General features: G+C 44.6%; 1 protein-coding gene across 4 annotated transcripts in view; it reads left to right on the top strand.

The window, feature by feature from the left end:
* ace (angiotensin I converting enzyme (peptidyl-dipeptidase A) 1) overlaps nucleotides 1–25,871 on the top strand; it is a 154,925-nt gene that overhangs the window by 96,581 nt on the left and 32,473 nt on the right. For all 4 annotated transcript variants that reach the window (XM_072249001.1, XM_072249003.1, XM_072249004.1 and 1 more), the window contains exons 20-24: nucleotides 9,625–9,848; nucleotides 12,247–12,391; nucleotides 14,564–14,662; nucleotides 22,648–22,770; nucleotides 25,570–25,751. In XM_072249001.1, the coding sequence (XP_072105102.1) occupies nucleotides 9,625–9,848; nucleotides 12,247–12,391; nucleotides 14,564–14,662; nucleotides 22,648–22,770; nucleotides 25,570–25,751 (773 nt within the window). The remainder of the gene's footprint in view (nucleotides 1–9,624; nucleotides 9,849–12,246; nucleotides 12,392–14,563; nucleotides 14,663–22,647; nucleotides 22,771–25,569; nucleotides 25,752–25,871) is intronic.

The raw sequence follows: 25,871 nt of genomic DNA, 5'->3' as shown, positions 1-25,871 counted from the left end.
GATCGTTTCTGAAATACCAAATGTGGTGAAGACCAGCTGTAGCTTAATGATGATAGTTGAGGAGGAGCATGACAAGTTAGTGGGTAACACCTGTATCCACTTCCAATGGGCATCCACGAGAACCAGGAACATGTGACCCCAGCATGGTTCAAAATAACCAATGTGGATGTGCTTCCACAGGGAATCAGGCCAAGCCCATTGGATAACGGGTGCTTTTGACAATGCTTTTTACATCTGCTGACATATCAAGCAGGTATATATCATGGTCTCAATATCGGTGTCCATTTAAGTTCTTCACATAGAGCTTCTTGCCAGTGACTTCATTCTCACCACATGGGCATCAGGCAGATCGCTGCATGCTTGCGGTCTTAAAGGGGCGAGGGGGCATCTACTACACAACTGCAGCCATCCTGTACACTCAGTTCATGTTGGCGATTTGTGAATGGTTGAAATTCAGCTGGAGGGAGGGGGAGCCAGCTGACTTTTAGTGTTCGTTTCATCTGTGACAGCAGAGGATCCTGGGCGGTCTACTGCCTAATGAGGTGACTTTTAATAAGTGCTTTTTCCAGGCTTTGTAACAAATGGACAACTTTGAATGGTGGAGTGGTGGACATGGCGTCCTCACTACCAATCTGCTTAAAGCGTCTGCCACCACATGTTCTTTTCTGGGAGTATACTTCATCGAGTAAGAGCAGGCAGACAAGATCAATGCCCATAATTGCATTCTGGGTAATGACATCTGTCGAATACCACGCATCCCCACCATTAAGCCGAGCAAAGGCTTATGATCTGCATGGATTTCGAGCAGACCCCAAAAAGGTACAAATGGAAGGACTTGATGCCAGACATAATGGCTAGAAATTCTCGGACAAGTTGCAAATAATTTGTCTCTGCCGGAGACATTGCCCTTGAAGCAAAAGCAATAGGCATCTCTGTTGCACAAGGCATTAGATGTAGGAATACAGCCTTTACCTCATATGGTGAGGTATCACATTTCATCACTATAGGTTTTCCTGGATCATAATGCGCTAACACTGATGAAGAATAAAGTTGTTTTTTACCTGTGCCAATGCCTTCTGATGGATCCTAGACCATACCCAGCATTGGTCCTTCTGGAATAATCAGTATTAGGGCTTTAGCACTGCAACCGATTGAAATTGACGACTAGTCATAGAAAGCCACAGCACTGAGACAGGCCCTTTGGCTCATCCAGCCTGTGATGAACTATTTAAACTTCTTAGTCCCATTGACCTGCAGCCAGACCATACCCCTCCATCCCCCCCACCCATGTACTTATCCAAATTTCTCTTAAATCTTGCAATCAACCTCACATCCACCACTTGCCCTGGCAGCTCATTCCACACTGTCACTACCCTCGAAGTGAAGAAGTTTCCCCTCATGTTCCCCTTAAATATTTCACCTTTCACCCTTAACCCATGACCTCTAGTTGTAGTCCCACCCAACCTCAGTGGAAAAAGCCTGCTTGCATTTACCCTATCAATACCCCTCATAATCTTGTATACCTCCATCAAATCTCCCCTCAATCTTCTATGTTCTAGGGAATTAATCCTGACTTATTCAACCTTTCCTTATAATTCAGGTCCTCCAGTCCTGGCAACATCCTTGTAAATTTTCTCTGTACTCTTGCAATCTTACTTACATCTTTACTGTAGGTAGGTGACCAAAACTGCACACAGCACTCCAAATTAGGCCTCACCAACAACTTGTACAATTTCAACCTCCGAACATCTCAACTCCTGTACTCAATAAATGTACACAAAGTGCTGGAGAAACTCAGCAGGCCAGGCAGTATCTGTGGAAGAGTACAGTCGACATTTCGGGCCGAGACCATTCGGCAGGACCCTTCCTATACTTAATACGTTCATTTATTAAGGCCAAGGTGCCAAAGGCTTTCTTTATGACCCTATCTACCTGTGACGCCACTTTCAATGAATTATGCACCTGTATTCCCAGATCCCTTTGTTCTATCACACTCCTCAGTGCCCTACCATTCACTGTGTAAGTTCCACCCTGGTTGGTCCAACCGACATGCAACATGTCACACTTGTCTGCATTAAATTCCATCTGCCAGTTTTCAGCCCATTTTCCAGCTGGCCCAGATCCAGCTGCAGGCTTTGATAGTCTTCCTCACTGCCCACTACACTCCCAATCTTGATGTCATCCGCAAATTTGCTGATCTAGTTAACCACATTAGATTGCAAACAACAACAGACCCAGCACTAATCCCTGTAGCATTCCACTAGCCAGAGGTCCCCAGTCAGAGAATCCTAGTAATGAGAATAACTGTGCCATGTTTTAGGGACGTGGAACCTCTCTTAAGGCATTGATTTTGTGGTCCTGAAGATGGAGACCCATTTTGTCGACTTTGAAGCCTAGCTAATCAACTGAGTCGGCCAGAAAGCAGCCACATGTATCAATACAGGCTTCTAGTCTGTTGATTACCTCAGTGTCCAGAGAATGTTTAAACACAGTGACCTAACTGTAGGCATGCTTTCAGTCTAGTGTTCAGTACTGTTGGCCTCTGGACAGGATTTCATGCAACCCTTGGTAGTATCACAAAGGTGGGGGCATTGAGAGCAAGGGTGGACCCAAATGCAAGACACATCTTGTGAGGTTAATTAAATTTAGTTTATTGTTTGAAACCAGGAGAGCAAGGCAGGAGCAGGAATAGCGAACAGGACAAGGACTCAGGACTACGACTAGGCTGGGACCAAGGGTCTGGGCTTGGACTCGGACTCGGAATCGGCTCCCAGAACTAGAGAAGACATGAAGAGGCTAGGGTATGGACACCGAGCCAGAGACTGGGCAAGGACCCAGTACCTGGGTCTTGCCTCTGGCTCGAACCCCAAAACTAGGCAAGGACATGACATGGGCTAGGGAGAGGAGGAACATAGGAACACAGAGCCTCGGTCTCAGGAGAGCAGGTACATGTAACCATGGACACATATATAGAACACAAGGCCGGGACCCCTCCTTGGGAACAGGACATAGGGCTGGGACTCACACATAGAACAGAGAGCCGGGACCCCTCCTTGGGTACAGGACATAGGGCCGGGACTCATGACCCTCTGCGGGGCAATGGCAAGATGGCCTGACTTACCCCATGGAGGCAAGGACAAGACAAGACAAACACCAAAGAACAACACAGTTCCTATCTAGCTCCAGCGATAGAACTAGACCGAGGTGCAGGCGAGGGCTACAGACGAGGACTAGAGGCGAGAGAGGCAGAGAAGGGATTCAGACAGCGGGGTAGGACAGGAATGACAGACCGCCAGGGACAGGACTTGACTAGGTACTCAGATGCCGCCAGGGACAGGACTTGACTTAGTACTTGGATGCTGCCAGGGCCAGGACTTGATTGGGTACTCGGATGCCGCCAGGGCCAGGACTTGGACTTGGACGTGGTACTTGGATGCCGCCGGAGCCAGGACTTGGACGTGGTACCTGGATGCCGCCGGAGCCAGGATGTGGTACTTGGATGCCGCCGGAGCCAGGACTTGGACGTGGTACTTGGATGCCACCGGAGCCAGGACGTGGTGCTTGGAACCTCCGGGTGGTGGCGAGCTCTAGACTCGGCCCAGGAACAGTAGACAGCGGCTCCTGATTCTCTCCGGCTGGTTAACTGACGGACCCACCGTGATGAGGAAACTTTGCAGGCTCGCTTTGGCGAGGTAACTAGACAGGGTTGCTCCGGTGAGGAGAGGTGAATTACCAGCACTCGCTTCGGGCGGAGACTAGGCTTGCTCCGGCCAGATGACATCGGCACACCGTACCTTTGATGACTTTGCAGACACTCCTGCGCCGAACGGCTGAAAGCTGGAGGCTATAAACTACCAGTTCAGCCGACGTTAATTGCCTCTAATCACCAAAGCCAAGGGACGCAGGAAAACAGGGAATCAACAGTCCGGATCGTAACATAAACAAGGTAAATTTAAAGGGACCCCGATCCGGACCATGACAGGTAGAGGATATGCATTGTTTCGTCATGGAGTTTGCGATCAATTTGTAGTGAACTGACCCATCAGACTTGAGTACGGTTACGAGCAGAGCAACCCACTCTGAGTACTGCAGTGGCTCTATCGTAAGACCTTAAGATATAGGAGCAAATTAGGACATTTGGCCCATCGAGTCTGCTCCACCATTTCATCATGGCTGATCCAATTTTCCTCTCAGCCCCAATCTCTGGCTGTCTTCCCATAACCCTTCATGCCCTGACCAATCAAGAATCTGCCTTAAATATACATGAAGACTTGGCAATGGATTCCACAGATTCACCACTCTCTGGCTGAAGAAATTCCTCCTCATCTCTGCTCTAAAAGGTCACCCCTCTATTCTGAGTCTGTGTCCTCTGGTGTTAGACTCTCCTGGCATAGGAAACATCCTCTCCACATCCACTCTATCAAGGCCTTTCACCATTCAACTGGTTTCAATTAGGTCACCCCTCATCCTTCTGAATTCTAGTGAATACAGGCTCAGAGACATCAAATGCTCTTCATATGACAAGCCAATCAATACAGGAAACATTTTTGTGAACCTCTTTTGAACCCTCTCCAATTTCAGCACATCCTTTCTTACAATACTCCACGTGAAGTTAGAGAATTGGGAAGCTTTTAAAAGCCAACAGAAGGCAACTAAAAGAGTCATTTCTCACAGCTGACAATACTCCAAGTGAGGCCTCACCAGTGCTTTACAAATTCTCAACATTATATCATTGTTTTTATATTCTTGTCCAATTGAAATGAATGCAAACATTACATTTGCCTTCCTCACCACAGAATCAACCTACAAATTAACTTTAGGGAATCCTGCACAGGGACTCCCAAGTCCATTTGTGTCTCAATTTTTTTTGTATTTTCCCTCTATTTAGAAAACAGTCTACTCTTTCATTTCTTCTACCAAAGTGCATGACCATACACTTCCCAGCACTATACTCCATTTGCAACTTCTTTGCCAATTCTCCTGATCTGTCTAAGTCCTTCTGTAGCCTCTCTACTTCCTCAACACTACTTACCCCTCCAGCAATCTTTGTATCATCTGAAAGCTTGGCAACAAAGCCATCAATTCCATCATCTAAATCATTTATATACAGCATAAAAAGAAGTGGTCCCAACACCAACCCCTGCGGAACGCCTCTAGTCACTGGCAGCCAACCGGAAAAGGATCCTTTTATTCCCACTCGCTGCCTCCTACCAATCAGCTAATGCTCTAACTACCTTAGTAACTTTCGTGTAATACCACAGGCTCTTACCTTGATAAGCAGCCTCATATGTGGCACCTTGTCAAAGGCCTTCTGAAAGTCCAGATATACAACATCCACTGCATCTCCTTTATCTATCCTACTTGTAATCTCCTCAAAGAATTCCGACGGGTGCATCAGGGAGGATTCCCTGAAGGAAAACATGGTGACTTAGATTTTGTCTTCCTTTTGTGTTGCAACTCATCCTGTTGACTGCCATTTTGCCCTCTCCTTGCTTGGAATCTCACTATGCATTGCCTTTGTTTATAAATCAGCTACCTTATCCTCTACACTATCACTCCTGTTCCCAGCCTTCTGCCAAATTAGTTCAAACCCTTGCGAACAACTCTAGCCAACCTGCCTGCAAGAATATAGAACCCCCTCAGGTTCAGGTGTAACCCATTTGTTTTGCACAGATCATACCTTCCCCAGAAGAGATCCCAAAGATCCATAAATTTGAACCCCTGCCCCCTTCAACTGTTCCTCAGCCACACATCCACCTGCCAAATCATCGTATTCTTACCCTCATTGGCACTTGGCATAGGCATCAATGCAGAGATTACTATATTGGAGGTCCTGTTTCTCAGCTTTCTACCTAGCTCCTTAAAATCTTTCTTCAGGACTTCCTCACCTTGTCCACCTATGTCATTGGTGCCAATATGTACCAAGATTTCTGGCTACTCACTCTCGCCCTTGAGAATGCCATGGACCTGACCTGAGACTACCCTGATCCTGACACCAGGAGACAGCATCCCATCTGGATGTCTCTATAGCACCCACAGAGCTTCATCTCTGTTCCTCTGACAATGGAATCTCCAATCCCCACTGCAGTCGTCTTCACCTCTCTGCTCTCCTGAGTCTGTGCCAGAGACCTGGTCACTGTGGCTTCCCCGCCACCCCCCAGCAGGTTATACCCCTCAATAGTATCTGAAGTTATACACTTATTATTGAGGGGAATGGCCACAGGTGTACTCTGCACTGGCTGTGCATTTCTCCTCCTTCTCCTGTCAGTCACCCAGTTACCTGTCTCCTGCAACCTCAGGGTGACTACCTCCCTGAAGCTCCTGTCTATCACCCCCTTATTCTCCTGTTTCTCCCATATGAGTTGAAGGTCATCGAGCTGCAGCTCCAGTTCCTTATTACGTTCTCTCAGGAGCTGCAGCTTGGCGCACCTGGTGCAGACGTGTTTAGCTTGGAGACTAGATATCTCCCAGACTTCCCACGTCCCACACTACACTGCCCCAGGAGCCATTCTCACTGAACTACTGTGCCCTAACAGATGAAGAATGAACAAATAAGAACAGAGAGAATAACTTACAAGATACTTAACCTCACCCAAGCCTGATGAGCCAAAGCCACTCTAAAGACTGGCACACTCACAATAATGTCTGCTCTGCTTGTACTTGAGTTACTTTTATTGGCTCCTTCTAATGAATCCTTCTTGCTGGTTGGTCGCTCTTCAACTCATAGAAACTGCTGCAAAGCTCTGCCTTTTAATTCTTGAACGTGGACCTGATTGAAAGGTACCTCTTCTTACACACCCCCTGACGCTGATTCACCAACTCAGGGAAAACTGTCGCAAAGCTCTGCCTTTTAAAAGTTGAACGCAGACCCGACTGAAAGATGGCTCTTTTTACGCACCGCCTCCTGCTAATTGGTCGCTCCTCAGCTCAGAGAAACTGCTGCAATGCTCTGCCTTTTAAATCTTGAACTTGGACCTGACTGAAAGGTAGCTTTTTTATGCACCACCTGACATTGATTGCCCAACTCAGAGAAAACTCTCTGTAGTCAGTTTTGTTCTTCTTCTACCTTTGGGCCCACCACATACAGTACTGGGTGGGCTTTCTAAAACATCAACTGGCAGTTCCCCTTAAACTTGAACTTAGTTTCTAGACCACAGTATTGTCCTGAAGCATCAGCTGGGAAAACCCACAGTTGCTTTTGCAATTAAGAATCCAATGCAGGGATTCACCCAATACAGTGGACGCAGGATAGCACCGATGGCATCTTTTTCAACAAATTAGGCTGTTGACCATCCCTGACTGCACGCGTTAGTAAAACAGGTCCCACTAGTGAACCATGCACATCCACACTTTCTCCAGTGTAGCTACAGAACACAGAGTTTGGCCATCATAATTTTGGAATCTGGTGTAAGGATAATTCGCTTAGCAAGATGCGGTTGATCCCCATGTCAAGCTCAGATTTCATGGGCTGGTGGTCCACTGTGAGTGTAACCAAGTAAGAGACTGGTTTTGGTGGGCCATGTCATGGGTTTGGAAACTCTTCACTCTGGCCACCCCCTTGTTCAGAGTTGATTGAATTCTGCCGGTTTCTCATGGTGCATTGCTCAGTGAAGGACGCCTTCTCGAGGTGCCTGACCTGACTGAACTTGCAGACTGTCTTTTGATGTTTGCAATCAGACCATTGGGCATTACTTTCCCCACAGTGATGGCATCTCTGTGGAGACTTGCATGACCTCTGTGCAGACTGTAGGCTGCGGGTCGGTATCCGCTGGCAAGCACTGACGCTTTCGGAAGGGCGCTGAATCTGTGTAAGACCTCTCTTGACTGCCTCCCGGTGGCAGGCTGTGGAGCATGCCTTGTCGCAGGACAAATCATGCTTTTCAGACGGGAAGCTCTACTGTGTCCTCGCATCATGGACTCCAACTATTAGCGCTTGGATAAGCATCACATCTTTGAATATACTCAGTGGATATCTTTGTACTTGCATTCCTGCGCCACTAGGGCCAGTCTTGTGATGAAATTATCTACGTTCTTATCAGGGGTCTGTCGCAGCTGTGACAACCTGAAGCATGCTGTAAAAATATTGTCCTGCATCCCCAGACGTTGCCCAAGGCCTCAAATGCATCTGTCAGTTCAGATTCATTCTGTAGGTGGAGAGCATTAAAATATTTCTGCCCGAGTTCTCCCAAGTGCATGCAGTGCAGCTTGAGTTTCATTGTCTCCTCCAGCTTTGCTGCTGGTGTTAAAAAATGGTTGGAGCTCAAAGTAGTCCAGGAAGGTCATCTTCCATTGCAGTCAGGTTCCAGGGGTGCAGCCCAAAATGGATTGGGCATTTGGAGTAGAGGGTCCAGTCTTGTTTTGATCCTCCTTGCCCAATGTTATGTCTGCACGTCGCAAGAATAACAATGGAGTTGTATAATTAAATGTTTTTACTGAGTCATGTTAGTAACAGTGTGGAATGATGAACCGGACCCGCCGAGACAAAAAACATGCACACTCAAAAGCCTGTGTAAATAGAGAGTGCCTTCCACGTGTTCCGTGCGTGATCAAGTTGCCATGTTATCATGATCAATCCAATACAGTTCATGGAGTCTAGAAAAAATACCAGAAGCACTCAGCAAGTCAGGCTACATCTGTGGAGAGAGAAACAGTTAACATTGTAGATCAGAGATTCTGTGTCAGAACTGAAATCAAAGCAAAAGATCTTGGTCAGCAGCTGGGAAAGTGGAGGAGGGGATGTCTCATAAAACTTTGGTGATACTGGGAAATAAGTTGCGAACAAGGTTATCTGCTGGGTGAGTGAATGAGAGCAGATAGAGAGTGAGAAGGTAGACAAGAGCATATGGGAGTTGCAAAACGCAGAACAGGAGGACAAATCCAGCATGTCGGGCCACTTCCAGAGAAAAAATAAAGTATTTTTTAAAATGGTCAGCCGATATTATGTATGGATGATTGATAAAACTAAAAAGTCAAGTTACCTGAAGTCATGGACTTCAAATTTAAGTTCGGAGGCTGGAATGTGATCACAGGGAAGATGGGGTTCTGTTCCTTAATACAGCACTGAGCCACACTGTAACCATACAGGTGGTGAAAGACTGCAGAGTGAGAGTGAGATGGGGAATTAAAGTGGCAGGTGACAGTAAGCTCAGGGTCATTCCTGCAGATTGAACACAAGTGCTCTGTAAAGCAGCACCCCCCCCCCCCCCAATCAGAGTTTGGTTACATTATGAGAGGGAATGCAGTACACCAGACTGGAAGTGAATCAGTGCTTCACCTTGGGTCCCTGGATGGGGGAAGAACAGAGAAGAAACCCAGATGTCTGCAGTGTGAAGAGATGGAAAATGAGGTGCTATTCCTCGAGCATTTCACTTAAGTGGAGTCACTATGTCAGATTTCAACAAGTTCCAGTGAACAAATAATCTGTTTCCACCTGATGGTTAAAAGGTAAGTACGGATTTGGGCAAGACACAGGAATATCCCCTATGGAGGTGTTATGCAGAGAGACATGTTGGTGAGAGGATGCCTCCTGTGCTTCATTATAATTTCCCAATAAGTTAAATGCTCAAAAGATGCTAAAACACCCTTTCAATTCTTCTTGTCAATACTTGTTGATCCTTTTTCCAGAATTAAACAGTGCACTGTGGTGAACATGAATGATCTGGTGACTGTGCATCATGAAATGGGACACGTCCAATACTTCATTCAGTACAAAGACCAGCACATCTTGTTTCGTGACGGTGCTAACCCTGGGTTCCATGAGGCCATCGGTGATGTAATGGCTCTGTCAGTATCCACACCGAAACACCTTCAAAGCATTGGGCTGCTCGACAAGGTGGAGAACAACAGAGGTAAACCAAAGGTTCTTACTCCATGATGTCTCTGAGGTCATGGGAGCTGGTGGCTTGCTGGCATCTGGCTAAGCTGTGTATCATTGAAAGCACAGAAAATATACCACACAGAAGGATGCCTTCACCCCATGGTGAACATGCTACCTGTAACCGTAATCCACCTTCCTGTACTGCGTCCTGAGTCCTACAATCACAGATACACATCCAACTGCAGGTTAAATGTGATGTGGGTGTTCTCCACATCCTCTCCAATACAATCCCTACTCTCATGTAATGTAGAGACCAGAACTCTACATGGTACCTGAGTCATAATCTAACTTGTGTTGTAATCAGTAACTGCTTACAGCACACGTTGGATTATGGCCTAATAGTCCTATTCATGCACCAGTGCAATAGCCCTGCTCTCAAACATTACCAATTATCTAATAAAGCAAATAGGCATCCTACATAACTTTTCACACAACTTCTTCACATGGAGGATCTGTGGATGAGCCCTTCACCGGACCCCAAACAGTCCTTCAACGTGAGGCAACACTTCACGTGTGAATCTGTTGGAGTTGTCTATTGTATCCGATGCTCCGGATGTGGCCTCCTCAACATTGGTGAGACCTGATGTACAAATGTTTGTAGATTTGGGGACCATTGTGTCAAGTACCTCCACCCCATCCATAAAAATCAGGACTTCCTGATGGCCAACTATTTTAATTCCAGTCCTCATTGCCATTCTGATGTGTTGGTCTATGTCCTCCTCTTCTGCCATAATGAGGCCACTTGCAGGTTGGAGGAGCAACACCATCATTAACCTGATGACATGAATATCAACTTCTGCAACTTCAGTAATTACTCCCCCCCCCCCCCGCTTTTCTCTTCCCCGTCTGTTTTCCCTCTCAGCCTTTTCCTCCTCACCTGCCCATCACCTCCTTCCGGTTCCCCTCCTCCTTCCCTTTCTCCCATGGTCCACTCTCCTCTCCTATAGGATTCCTTCTTCTTCAGCCTCTGCCACCTATCCCCTCCCAGCTTCCTCATTTCATTCTCCCTCTCACCTTCCCCCTCACCTGGTTTCAGCTGTCACCTGCCAGCTTGTACTCCTTCCTCTCCCCCCACCTTCTTATTCTGCCTTCTGCCCCCCTCCTCTCCAGTCCTGATAAAGGGTCTCAACCCAAGACGTTGACTGTTTATTCCCCTCTATGGATGGTCCCCGACCTGCTAAGTTCCTTCAACATTTTGTGCGTGTTGTCCAAGATTTCCAGCATCTGCAGAATCTCTTGTATTTAATATCTCCTGAACAATTTGTTGGGGAAACACTAGACCTCTCTGCCTGCCCTCTCCTGATCTGCGCACTGACTGGATCTACTGAAAAACACAATCCAGTCAGCCTCACAGAACACACAGAATGTACACAGAAGCTGCACTCCTCCATCCGAGATGAGACAGTTCGCCTCCTTCAGCTTCAACTTGCTCACAGAGCAGAAACCAGAATAATTTATTTAATTCTTCAAATATGTTGGTGTTGCCTCTCCAAAGTCCCTCACTCACTGAAGTCTACAATCCACTTCAAATACTAGAGGGATAGAAAGTTTGAAGGAGGTGTGTAGGGAAGGACTTGAAAGAGGATGGTAGGTGCCTGGAACAGGCTGCCAGGGCTGGCAGGGGAAGCAAGTACTCCCATTGCCGCCCTGGAAGCCTGTCGTGGCATTTAAGGGGCTGTTAGATAGACACAGGAATAGGCAGGGAATGGAGGGATATGGATCATGTGTGTAGGGAGGTAGATTAATTCATGGGTTGAAAGGCCTGTTCCTGAGCCTATGTCCATTGTCTCTGTGCTCAGTGGACACTCCTGACCTCACTAAAACATGCTGTGCTTTAGCAGAAGCAACCAATTTATAGAACCAAATTCCTCAGGTTCTAGTCCATTTAACAGTAACTCCAGTCCTTCGGTTCCAGATAGAATCAGGTTTAATGTCACCGGCATAAGTCATGAGAGCTTGACAGCTTTCTGTTAACTTATCACTGCTAGTTTACAAATGAAAATGATGATTGCGAGATGAAGAAAACCTAACGGTAAATTACATGAAGAGCGACATGGGATGAAAGCGGCCTTTTACTCACCAAGCTGCACACTCAGTGAGTGCCGAAGTCAGTCAGTACTACAGAGAGAGGGCATTACGTTCAGTGGGTAGAGTGCTCAATGAATGCTGCACTCATTTTGCATCAACTGATTTTCTAAACAGGTGGCTTAAGGTGGGCTGAACGGCCTTCCTATTTGCACCATCCTGGGTTGTTTGACATTCATTATCAGCAGCAGGTAGCTGCTCTCTGCTTACACCAGAACTTAGTAGAACTTTTACTGCTAACGTAACTATTATGGAATATAACGACTGGAGCTTTCTCTCCACAGAAAGTGATATTAACTACCTGATGAGCATGGCCTTGAGGAAAATTGCTTTTCTCCCATTTGGCTACCTGATTGACCAGTGGCGATGGAAGGTTTTTGATGGGCGGATCCCTGAATCTGACTACAACCAAGAATGGTGGAATCTGAGGTACAGTATAGTGACTGTCATTCTGTGATTGTGCATGTCACAAGTATAACTCTTGGGTGTCATATTATCAAAGGTCCTGTGAGTATCTAAGCACTTCACGTACACTGGCCCCCCATTACTGCCAGAAAACATGTACAGATTGTGAAACAAGATTCTTTTCCAGAAATCCAATTTGACTGCCCAATCCTAATGCTGTGTACATACATCTATTGATGCTTCTGGACACATCTTCAGTGATGTTCCTGGACTCATCGGGTGTTTCGGGTCTTTCAACATCATACAACCTCCTCCAGGTGACCCAGCCGGGGCTGATCAGACCCCAGCTTGTGTCCAGATGGCTAGTTACTTATGACTCCATGGCTCCCCTCTTTTGAGCCACAGCCATCTTGAGGCCCTCTCTGCCACATCGGTGGTACTGCGGATGGCTCTCCTCTTCCTCTCTCCCTCGATGCCCAAGATGCTGAAGGCTCTAACTAAAGAACAGGCTATGAATCCCCTACAACCAATCTCCAGTGGGAGACACCTCACTCTCCATCCAGCCTGCTGATAGTTGCTGACCAGTCCTGCATACTTGGAGAACTTCCTTTCAAAGGCCTCCTCCAAGCTATCTTCCCATGGGACTGTCAGCTCCAGCAGCACCACTTGCTTAGTCGACTCAGACAATAGATTCTAACATTTTCCTTCAGTTTAAATGATCTGAAATTCTCTAACAATTATTGCCTTTAAATCCCATTAATTTCTCCTATACTATTTTCCCACTAATTCATTACAGATCTTCTGTTCTTCACTATTACTGAAAGGTTTGTAACATCAGACACAATATTTTCTTTAATTTCTCCTCTATTTCATTATCCCACAATATATTTTCTCCTCTCACTGGGGAACCCACATTAACTTTTACTAATACTTTCCTTTATACATTTCAATGGAAGCTTTATTATGGTTCTATGCTATTTTCTATCTTACTCTTATAAATAATTTTCCTTTTCCTTACCAATTTCCTGCCCATCCTGTGCTAAGTTCAGAAATGCTCCCAAATTCCAGGCTTACTGCTCTTTTTGGCAATGTTACAGGTCTTTTACTTCTTTCTTTATCTTCCTGATAGGTTGTTGTGGATTAAAGAGATGTACACTTAGTAGAAAGTTTATTAGGTACACCTGTATGCCCGTTCATTAATGCAAATATCTAATCAGCCAATCATGTGGCAGCAACTCAGTGCACAAAAACATGCAGACATGGTCAAGAGGTTCAGTTGTTGTTCAGACCAAACATCAGAATGAGGAAGAAATGTGATCTAAGTGAATTTGACCGATGGGGTGATTTGAGTATCTTAGACACTCCTAGGATTTTCCTGTACAACAGTCTCTAGAGTTTACAGGGAATGGTGCAAAAAAAAAACCAGAGAGAAAGCACCTTTCCCACATAGTGTTTAATGCAGAGGAGTTCTTCAGCTTGAGAGACACCAGGAAGTGGTAGAGCTGATGCCCTGAGATTACATGGAGTCAAGGAAGATGCTGTGACTGTAGGGCTATACTCTCTACCATTTACCCCTCTAGTGCTTCTGACCTATGGGAACAACTGGACTCACGCAGAGAGAATGATGGAAGAATGTGGGGCCGGGGTGGTCTAACTCACCTTATGATCTGTGAGCTGATCATTTTCATCTCTATACTACGAATTACAACAACACTTAATTTTTCACTTTCTCCCATTGGGGTTACTAAGATTCCAGAATGTATCAAGTGCAAGACTTTTTATGGCAGCATTTCCTGACCCATGGCCTCCCAATCACGAAGAACCAGAAAAACAGGTTGATGGGAATACCATGATCTCCATTTCCTCTCCATATCACATACTCATCATCAATATTGGGTCTGAGTTCTGGAATTCACCATCTGACAACCTTCACCACACAGACATCAGAAGTTCAAGAGTAAAGGGCCTCCTTCTTTAGAATAATTAGTAATAAGCAATCATTGCTAGTGAGGCCATGGTGGATCCTTTTGTGAATGATTACCAGTCAAATCCTAACAAGATGTTCATATGTTATTGGCTGCACTCAGTATGCTTCCCCCCTAGATCCTGAGGAGAATGTTTTTTTTAAAGCTTGAGGATAGATGCAAAACTTGGGTCTGTTTTGTGCCCCTCTTACCTTGTACATCTTATCCACAGGTTAAAATATCAAGGTGTGTGTCCTCCTGTTCCTCGCAAAGAGGAAGATTTTGATCCTGGTGCAAAATTCCACGTTCCTTCAGCTGTCCCATACATCAGGTATGTCCGGACACAGATATTTCTCCAGCTCTAATTGTGTCAATGTATCTGATGGTCTGTTTAACACAAAGATCTCGAGTTTTCAAATCTTCAGAGTTATCCGAGAGACACCAGAACATAAAAAATGATCTCCTTCACCCAGCAATCCAGGGAGAAAATCAACATGATATTAATAATGTTGTTTTCTTTCTTCAGCAATCAATTATAAAGTTAACAGAGGTGAGAAAAATACAGTTTCACAGCCTGGAGGTGGGTTGGGGGTGGGGGGGGGTGGAGGTAGAAGGTCACCAAATGGAAATTGCAAAAATTTGTCCACTCAAAGACATTGACCATTTGTCATATCATCAGAATAACATCATAAATGTTTCAGTCAGAAGAATATTGAGACATGGTCTGATTAAATGATCTGGAGCTCAGATATAGTGTGTGAGGTGAGAATTTGGCCAATTCAGGAAAAATTCTTGAGAAAAGGGCTCACAGTGTAGGAGATCACAAACTAGCACATTGACAAAACACAGAAAGACAAGCATTTAAGTGTCTTTGGTTCATAAAATCTAATGAGCAGCATGCTACAAACACTGGGCCTTGACTTGTTACAATTTCTACAAATGACTTGGATGAAGGCAGCAAAGGTATGGTTGCTAATATACTGATGACACAATGAAAGGTAGGAAAACAAGAACTGAAGAGGGCATAAGAAGGCAAGGATATGTGGGAGCCTGGAAGAGTGAGCGAGGACTTTTGCCTGATAAGAATTAAATCATGAAGTGGATGTGCAGATTTATGTGGAGAGGATGTATTCTCTTAAAATAAGTGGCCGCCCATTGAAGAGAAAGATGCAACAACTTTATTTTTTCTCAGAGTGTCATAAGCCTTTGGAATCTCTTTCTCAAAAGCATTGGAAGCAGAATCTTGAATTTTTTTTGCAGCAGAGGCAGGTACTGTATATTCTTGACGAATAAGAGGATCAAAGGTTATGGCAATGAAGAGTTTACAGTCAGATTGGACATGATCTTATTAAGCAATAGAGCAGGCTTGAGGGTTCCAGTGTTGACCACAGTTTGTGTGTTTGACTGTACCTGTTATGACTAATGTTAGCTTCAGACACTAACTGTTCCAGTTTTGTTTGTTGATAAATGCTGGTTCTATGGCTTACAATTTAAAAGGTAAATAAGAGCCCTATCTTTACCGGATTAAAATGTTCAAAAATTAAATTTGATATCAAACAAAAATGTCAATTAATTGAATACATAAAGTAGGAGAGATCAGACCCTATTACTGTTACCTGTGACACACACTCATTATGTAGACCAGTAGTTGGTCCTGTTGATGTATTGTACTTGCAATTTGTGCAATTATTTACAACACAGTAACAGACCCTTCCAGCCAACGAGCCCGCACCACCTCATTCACCTGGCACTCAACGTCAGTAAGACGAAAGAGCTGATTCTGGACTTCAGGAAGGGTAAGACTAAGGAACACATACCAATCCTCATAGAGGGATCAGAAGTAGAGACAGTAAATAGTTTCAAGTTCCTGGGTGTCAAGATCTCTGAGGATCTAACCTGGTCCCAATTATGTCAATGTAGTTATAAAGAAGGCAAGACAGTGATTATACTTTATTAGGAGTTTGAAGAGATGGTATGTCAACAAATACACTCAAAAACTTCTATAAATGTACCGTGGAGAACATTCTGACAGGCTGCATCACTGTCTGGTATGGAGGGGCTACTGCACAGGACAGAAAGAAGCTGCAGAAAGTTGTAAATCTAGTCAGCTCCATCTTGGGCACTAGCCTACAAAGTACCCAGGACATCTTCAGGGAGTGGTGTCTCAGAAAGGCAGCGTCCATTATTAAAAACCCCCAGCACCCAGGACATGCCCTTTTCTCACTGTTACCATCAGGTAGGAGGTACAGAAGCCTGAAGGCACACACTCAGCAATTCAGGAACAACTTCTTCCCCTCTGCCATCCGATTCCTAAATGGACATTGAACCCGTGAACACTATCTCACTACATTTTTATTTCTGTTTTTACACTACTTATTTTAAGATAGCAATTTAATATACATATATATTTACTGTAATTCACTTTTTCTATTTTTATCATGTATTGCTTTGTACCGCTGCTGCAAAGTTAAGAAATTTCATGACATTTGCTGGTGATACTAAATCAGATTGTGATTCTGATTCCGCAGTGCTTGACCTGTGGTATACAATAACTGAATCTCCGTCCAATGGCCACAAACCTAAGCTGGCCACCCTTGCCACCCCAACTTCTCTCTGGGCACTGTGGCCTAAATTTTGGTTGTTGTTTGCGGTGTGGCTTTGAAGCGTGTTGTGTCCTTGGGAGCACCGGCAGGAACCTCAACAGGCACAAGAATTGAGTCTTGTGTTACCAGCAGGATGTACACCAGCTGAGCTCCCTTCTTCACCAGGACTGCCATTTTTAGGATGACCAGAAAGGATGGAAGGGAAGGGTGATCGGGGTAGGTGGAGAGGTTGTGGGTTCAAAGAGCACCACACCAAAGAGGTGGTGTGGTGGCATTAGGTCATTGCCAGGGGAGGATGAATGGAGTTGGGAGGCTTTCCTTGTAGGGAGGCAGAATGGGAACTCCAGTTGATGGGGGTGGGAGTGGAGTTGGCAGTTTCTGTTTGTTTGGGTGTCAGGGGTACACTGGGGGTGGGGGAGGGGATTAGTGTGGAGGCTTTTCTGAGCTGTCAGTGGGTGGGAATAGGGTCTGGGGGTGCTCAGATGGTGCAGTGGGGGCAGTATTGGGAAGGATCTTTCATTAGTCAGAGTAGTGGGATGGGGACCAGGGGCATTTGAATCGGTAGAAGATTGGATGAGGGAAGTTGGACTGAGGCCTCCATTTGGAGCCGAGGGGGTGGAGTTGGTGGCATCTCTAACTGATTGAGAGGAGGTGGATAGTTGGTGGGATGGTTGTATTTTCCAATGGGGATCTCTCTTTTCATTTCAAACCCCAAATCTTCACTACCTAGCTCACAATGAACACTCTCAGCCACCTCCTGTATCCTTGAAGGTATGTCCTATCTATCCTGCAACTGCGGGCAGGTTGACAAGAGCTGCAGGGAATTGTTTAAACTAATACGGCAGGGTGATGGGGAATCAGGATGATAGAGCTGAGGATGAGCCAGCAGGTTTACAAGTAGATGATGGGTGTAACATGAACGTAAGGAAGGACAAGCCAATGATTGGGTACAAATGCAGACAGAGCAAAGAGTTAAATTGTACCACAGAGGCAAAATTCAAAAGGGCGAGGAATGCAGGACTGAAGGTGTTGTATTTAAATGCGCGTAGCATTCAGAATAAGGTGGATGAACTCACGGCACAATTAGAGATTGGTCGGTATGATGTTGTGGGCATCACTGAGTTGTGGCTGAAAGAAGATCATAGTTGGGAGATTAACATCAAAGGATATACTTTGTATTGAAAGGACAGGCAAGAAGGCATAGGCGGTGGTATGGCTCTGTTGGTAAGAGATGGAATTACATAGATAGAAAGAGGTGACAGAGGGTCAGAGAATGTTGAATCTTTGTGGGTGGAGTTAAGAAACTACAAGGGTAGAAAAACCATTATGGGAATCATACTTAGGCCTCCAAATAGTAGCCAAGATGTGGGGTTGAGATTGTAAAGGGAGCTGGAAAAGGCATGTAATAAGTGTAATGACAAAATTGCAATGCGGGACTTCAATACGCAAGGAGATTAGGAAAATCAGGTTGGTGTCAGCTTGCAAGAGAGGGAATTTGTTGAATGCCTACGAGATGGCTTTTTAGAGCAGCTTGTGCTTGAGCTCACTCGAGGAAAGGCTATCTTAGATTGGGTGTTGTGTAATAAAACAGAACTTATTAGGAAGCTTAATGTAAAGGAATCTTTAGGAGGCAGTGATCATAATATGATTAAATTCATACTGTAATTTGAGAGGGAGAAGCATAAGTCACGTGTATCAGTATCGCAATGAAATAAAGTGAATTACAGAGGCATGAGAGAGGAGCTTGCCCAGGTGGATTAGAGGAGAATACTGGTGGGGATGACGGCAGAGCAGAGGTGGCTGAAGTTTCTGGGAATAGTTCACAAGGTGCAGGATAGATATGTCCCATGGAGGAAGAAGTTCTCATATTGCAGCGGTAGGAAACCATGACTGACAAGGGAAGTTAAGGACTGCATAAAAGCCAAGGAAATGACATATAAGGTAGCAAAAGTGAGTGGGAAGTTGGACAATTGGGAAGTTTTTAACATCCAACCAAAGGCAACTAAAAAAGCTATAAGAAGGGAAAAGATGAAATACGGAATCAGGTTTATTATCACCGGCATGTGACGTGAAATTTGTTAACTTAGCATCAGCAGTTCAATGCAATACATAATCTAGAAGAAGAGGGGGAAAAAATAAGTAAATCAATTGCAGTATATGTATATTGAATAGATTAAAAATCATGCAAAAAAACCAGAAATAATATATATTCAAAAATTGAGGTAGTGTCCAAGGGTTCAATGTCCATTTAGGAATCGGATGGCAGAGGGGAAGAAGCTGTTCCTGAATCGCTGAGTGTGTGCCTTCAGGCTTCTGTACCTCCTACCTGATGGTAACAGTGAGAAAAGGGCATGCCCTGGGTGCTGGATGTCCTTAATAATGGATGCTGCCTTTCTGAGATACCGCTCCCTGAAGATGTCCTGGGTACTTTGTAGGCTGGTACCCAAGATGGAGCTGACTAAATTTATAACGCTCTCGCAGTAGCCCCCCATTCCAGACAGTGAAGCAGCTTGTCAGAATGCTCTCCACGGTACATCTATAGAAGTTTTTGAGTGTATTTGTTGACATGCCAAATCTCTTCAAATTCCTAATGAAGTATAGTCACTGTCTTGCCTTCTTTATAACTGCATCAATATGTTGGGACCAGGATAGGTCCTCAGAGATCATGACACCCAGTGCTCACTCTCTCCACTTCTGATCCCTCTATGAGGATTGGTATGTGTTCCTTCATCTTACCCTTCCTGAAGTCCACAATCAGCTCTTTCGTCTTACTGACGTTGAGTGCCAGGTTGTTGCTGCGGCACCACTCCACTAGTTGGCATATCTCACTCCTGTATGCCCTCTTGTCACCACCTAAGATTTGAGGGCAGACTAGTCAATAATATAAAGTAGGATACCAAAAGTTTTTTTCAGTTATATAAAGAGTAAAAAAAGGAGGTTAGAGTTGATATTAGACCACTGGAAAATGATGCAGATGAGGTAGTAATGGGGAACAAAGAAATGGCAGATGGACTGAATACGTACTTTGCATCTATCTTCACTGTAGAAGACACTAGCAGTGTGCCAGGGGTCTGTGAGTGTCAGGGAGAGGAGTGAGTGCCATTGTTATTCATCCATTCAGGTGCTTGCCGTTCGGCTTGGGTGATCATGTCCCTCCATCCATCATGGTCCCTGACCCTCTGAATTGTAGTTTTTGCCTCCCCTGTTTCTAACCATGATGTTATTCCATCTGTCATTTTCATTCTCTGCCTGCCTCTGCTTCTTTTTCCTTCCAGCTTTCCAGTTCTAACTAAATGTTCTAATGTCTCTCTCCATATAATATGTCCGAAGAATTTTGATTGTTGTTTTCTGATTTTTTTTAAGTAATGTACGTTTTGTTTTTCTTCTCTGTAGAACTTCTTTATTGGTTATCCTGTCCATATATGATATGCATAGCATTCTTCTGAGGAGCCACATCTCTGCTGCATTGATTCTTTTCTCCATTGCATTTGTGATGGTCCATGACTCACAGCCATACATCAATATCGGAAGAATGTAGCAGCTGAGAGTTCTAAGGCAGATGTCAATTGCTATTTTCTTGTTCTTTAGGATGTTTCTCATTTCTGTAAATGCTATTCTTGCCATTGCTATTCTTGCTTTTATGTCTGTTTCGCATTTGTCATCAGATGTTACCCATGGTCCAAGGTACTTGAAGTTGTGAACTTGTTTCAGGATTTCATTTCCCAATATGATCCAACAGTTTGGGATATCAGGTTTCTTTGATATTACCATTATTTCAGTTTTCTTTTTGTTTAAGGTTAGGCCAAGTCTTTTGCTCTCTGTGTTGATGGTAGATACTAGTTTCTGTAAATTTACTTCACTGTTTGCTATCAGTACTGTATCATCTGCATAACGGAGGTCGTTGATATTGTATCCTCCTATACTTATTCCAGGTGGGTCTTGTATAGTTCTCATGATGTTTTCACTGTACAGGGAGAACGGGTCTGGTGATAGAACACAACCCTGTCTGACTCCTCGCTTTATTGGCTTCCTCCCCTCTGCCATCCGATTCCTAAATGGACATTGAATCCTTGGACACTACCTCACTTTTTTTAATATACAGTATTTCTATTTTTTCACGTATTTTAAAATCTATTTAATACACATATACTGCAATTGGTTTACTTGTTTATTTATTATTATTTTTATTTTTATTTTATTTATTATTTTTTCTCTTCTAGATTATGTATTGCATTGAACTGCTGCTGCTAAGTTAACAAATTTCACGTCACATGCCGGTGATAATAAACCTGATTCTGATTACACCCATATAACCAATTAACATCATTGGAACACGGTCACGAGAGAACATATAAACTCCTTGTAGGCAGCGATGGAATTGAATTGAGTCACTGGTGCGGTAATTGTGTTATGCTACTATGCTGTCTCAATGATTATTGATAATAATCATTGGATTAGTGTCTGATCCAACTGCAAAGTGGGAGATAAGGTCCACAAGAGCTACTTGTTGAACCAATGGCCCAAAGATTGCAAGATGAAAGACCACATCTGCTCCTGCTTCTCCTGCATTGGTGAAGCAGATGGATAGACCTGATGAAGAGCCTTGGCTCAAAACGTCAACTGTTTATTCTTCTCCATGGATGCTGAGTTCCTTCAGCATTTTGTGTGTGTTACTCAGGATTTCCAGCATCAGCAGAATCTCTTGTGTTTATGGTTGGGTGCTGATTAAAGAGACACAGGCAGAACCAATGAACGTGCTGCTTATCCGCATTCCTCACCTTTGATACCCCGAAGATGTAGATTGCCTCCATAGAAACATAGAAAGCCTACAGCACAATACATGCCCTTTGGCCCACAATGCTGTCCCGAACATGACCTTACCTTAGAAATTACCTAGGGTTACCCATAGCCCTCTATTTTTCTGAGCTCCATGTACCTGTTCAGCAGTCACTTAAAAGACTCTATTGTATCTGCCTCCACCAGCAGCCCATTCCAAAAACTCACCACTCTCTGCGTAAAAAAACTTACCCCTGACATCTCCTCTGTACCTACTTCCAAGCACCTTCAAACTGTGCCCTCTTGTGGCAACCATTTCAGCCCTGGGGAAAAAGCCTCTGACTATCCACACGATCAATGCCTCTCATCATCTTATTCACCTCTATCAGGTCACCTCTCATCCTCCGTCGCTCCAAGGAGAAAAGGCCGAGTTCACTCAACCTATTCTCATGAAGCATGCTCCCCAATCCAGGCAACATCCTTGTAAATCTCCTCTGCACCCTTTCTATGGTTTCCACATCCTTCCTGTAGTGAGGTGACCAGAACTGAGCACAGTACTCCAAGTGGGGTCTGACCAGGGTCCTAGATAGTTGCAAGATTACCCCTTGGCTCTTAAACTCAATCCCATGATTGATGAAGGCCAATGCATCGTATGCCTTCTTAACCACAGAGTCAACCTGCGCAGCAGCCTAATTGAGTCACCCAGATAAAACCAACATTCTTTGTGAACCGCAGGTGGTGACCAGAATCAGAAATAGGAATCCGGTGTGAGGGGCAGGAAGGAGATCCAAATGATTTCACAGGAATTAAATTGAATTCTATGCAATAACCTACTGAAATGATTCTGTTCAGCAGAATAACGACAACATTACTGATCTTCATGAACATGTTCAGCTATCCAATACCCCTGAAATCTTCTTGCCTCATTTTTTCTCAGGTACTTTGTAAGCTATATCATCCAGTTCCAGTTCCACGAGAGTCTTTGTAAAGTTGCTAATCATACGGGGCCTCTCCACAAATGTGACATCTACCGATCAAAAGAAGCTGGACAACGCATTGGGTAAGGACAGTGTAAAAGGACCATCATGGTCTACATCTAGAATTATGCTACATTGTGTAGCTCTTCAGTGAAACACGTCAATACCAATAATAGGGCTGCAACATTTGAGGTTGCAGTCTAGAAGTCCAGAGGACTTACCTATATGGAATTTAAATTGAATTGAGATTTGGTGATGATAATCAGAAATGGATTGCCTTTAAACCTATGATAATAACATTTAAGAAGCATTTAGACAAAAGACATGAAGAGGCTGGGAATGAAGGATATAGACCATGTGCAGCCAGATGAGTAGTTTAAATTGGCATTAAGATCAGCACAGACATCTTGGGCCAAAGGGCCTCAGTTCTGTACAGTTCCATACTGAACTCGACGTTCCATCTAACTGACTGAAGCTCTTTGACAAGGGTGGGGTTGCATTTATATAACACTCGACCATCTTCCCCCACCATGTGAAATCCAGCTGCTCTCTGAAATGGTCTATCAAGCCAATACTACCTTCTCAAGGGCACTTGGGTATAAGCATTGTCCCTGTTATAGAGATCCCGATCTCAGAAACTAAATAAAGCAAACGAAAGTTACACATTAGCTCAAAATTAACATTCACATGCAGAGGTGCCACAGGGCAGAAAACAGAAAATCACTTTATTCAAGCCCTGCTTTCCTCTGCCAAGGCTTACAAGGCTCCATTGGCATGTCTTGGGAAACTTCCCACTGCTGTAATGCACAGTCAGCTCGGCTTGCACTCATCAAGACCTCACAACACCACCAACAGTCAGACCAGGGATTCAGTCAGATAGTCCCTGACCTTACACATTTCCATCTCCTTTCAACAGGGCCATCATGGTCTCACTGGAAGAGACCACTGGCTATCCACTGGGAAAATTTCTTGGATCCCTGAAATAAGGGATTTCAGCTGCTCACAAGATATTCCAGTTCAGGATAATCTAGGAACCTTTTGCTTTATAGTCAATAAAGGGTTCCTAGATTGTAGCTTTCCAAGTGTGACAGTGGACAATTGTGTACAGAACTGGAGGAGATAGCAGAATGAACACTTTGCTTCAATTATTCACTTTGGAAAAGGACCTTGGCGATTGTAGGGATGACTTACAGCGGACTGAAAAGCTTGAGCATATAAATATTAAGAAAGAGGATGTGCTGGAGCTTTTGGAAAGCATCAAGTTGGATAAGTCACCGGGACCTGACGATATGTACCCCAGGCTACTGTGGGAGGCGAGCGAGGAGATTGCTGAGCCTCTGGTGATGATTTTTGCATCATCAATGGAGACGCGAGAGGTTCCGGAGGATTGGAGGGTTGTGGATGTTGTTCCCTTATTCAAGAAATGGAGTAGAGGTAGCCCAGGAAACGATAGACCAGTGAGTCTTACTTCAGTGGTTGGTAAGTTGATGAAAAAGATCCTGAGAGGCAGGATTTATAAACATTTGGAGAGACAATGATATGATTAAGAATAGTCAGCATGGCTTTGTGAAAGGCAGGTCGAGCCTTATGAGCCTGATTGAATTTTTGAGGATGTAGGTAGAGCAGTAGGTATAGTGTATATGGATTTCAGCCAGGCATTTGATAAGGTACCCCATGCAAGGCTTATTGAGAAAGTAAGGAGGCATGGGATCTAATGAGACATCACTTTGTGGATCCAGAACTGGCTTGCCCACAGAAGACAAAGAGTGGTTGTAGATGGGTCATGTTCTGCATGGAGGTCGGTGACCAGTAGTGTGCCTCAGGGATCTGTTCTGGGATCCCTACTCTTCATGATTTTTATAAATGACCTGGATGAGGAAGTGGAGGGATGGGTTAGCAAATTTGCTGATGACTGTGGCAGATGGAGTTCAACCCACATAAGTGTGAGGTGGTTCATTTTGGTAGGTCAAATATGATGACAGAATATAGTATTAATGTTAGTGGCAGTGTGGAGGATCAGAGGGTTCTTGGGGTCCGAGTCCATAGGACACTCAAAGCTGCTACGCAGGTTGACTCTGTGGTTAAGAAACCATACGGTGTATTGGCCTTCATCAGTCGTGGGATTGAGTTTAGGAGCCAAGAGGTAATGTTGCAGCTATATAGGACCCTGGTCAGACCCCACTTGGAGTACTGTGTTCAGTTCTGTTCGCCTCACTACAGGAAGGATGTGGAAACTATAGAAAGGGTGCAGAGGAGATTTACAAGGATGTTGCCTGGATTGGGGAGCATGCCTTATGAGAAAAGGTTAAGTGAACTCAGCCTTTTCTCCTTTGAGCGACGGAGGATGAGAAGTGACCTGAAAGAGGTGTATAAGATGATGAGAGGCATTGATCATGTGGATAGTCAGAGGCTTTTTCCCAGAGCTGAAATGGCTAGCACGAGAGGGCACAGTTTTAAGGTGCTTGGAAATAGATACAGGGGAGATGTCAGGGGTAAGTTTTTTACACAAAGAGTGCTGAGTGCGTGGAATGGGCTGCCGGCAACAGTGGTGGAGGTGGATACGATAGGGTCTTTTAAGAGACTTCTGGATAGGTACATGGAGCTCAGAAAAATAGAGGGCTATGGGTAACCCTAGTAATTTCTAAGGTAAGGACATGTTTGGCAGGAGTCTAAGGGCCCATATTGTGCTGTAGGTTTTCTATATTTCTAAGTCATTTAACCTTGCAAAGCCATGACCAACAGTAGAGTACAAATCCCTGCAGTGTAATAGAGCCAGTCGTATTTTGGGTGGAACTCTCTGATTTACCTTCTCTCCTCAAAACTCTGCTATCTGTGACTCAGGACCAGATCTGGTGTCTGACTCCTCTGTGTCTCCACCTCAGGGATGCCATGAAGCTAGGAAGCAGCAAACCATGGTACGAGGCCATGAAAATGATCACTGGGGGCACACGCATGTCAGCTGCTTCCCTGCTGAAGTACTTTGAGCCGTTGGTCGAATGGCTCAAAACTGAAAACACGAACAACGGTGAGGTATTGGGATGGCCCGACTCTGACTGGAGGCCAGGTTAGTAATGTTAAAAAAGTAAAAAATACTTCCGAAGAGGGTGTCCCTTAAATCTAGATCTCAGGACCTCAGGGTGATCACACAAGGCAATGCAGAAATCCAGGAGTCATCTCACACTCC

The sequence above is a fragment of the Mobula birostris genome, chromosome X, assembly GCF_030028105.1.
Source record: "Mobula birostris isolate sMobBir1 chromosome X, sMobBir1.hap1, whole genome shotgun sequence".
In the NCBI taxonomy this organism is placed as follows: domain Eukaryota; kingdom Metazoa; phylum Chordata; class Chondrichthyes; order Myliobatiformes; family Myliobatidae; genus Mobula; species Mobula birostris.
Note: the sequence above shows the minus strand (reverse complement) of the source record. Positions and strands in the feature narration are given on the sequence as shown.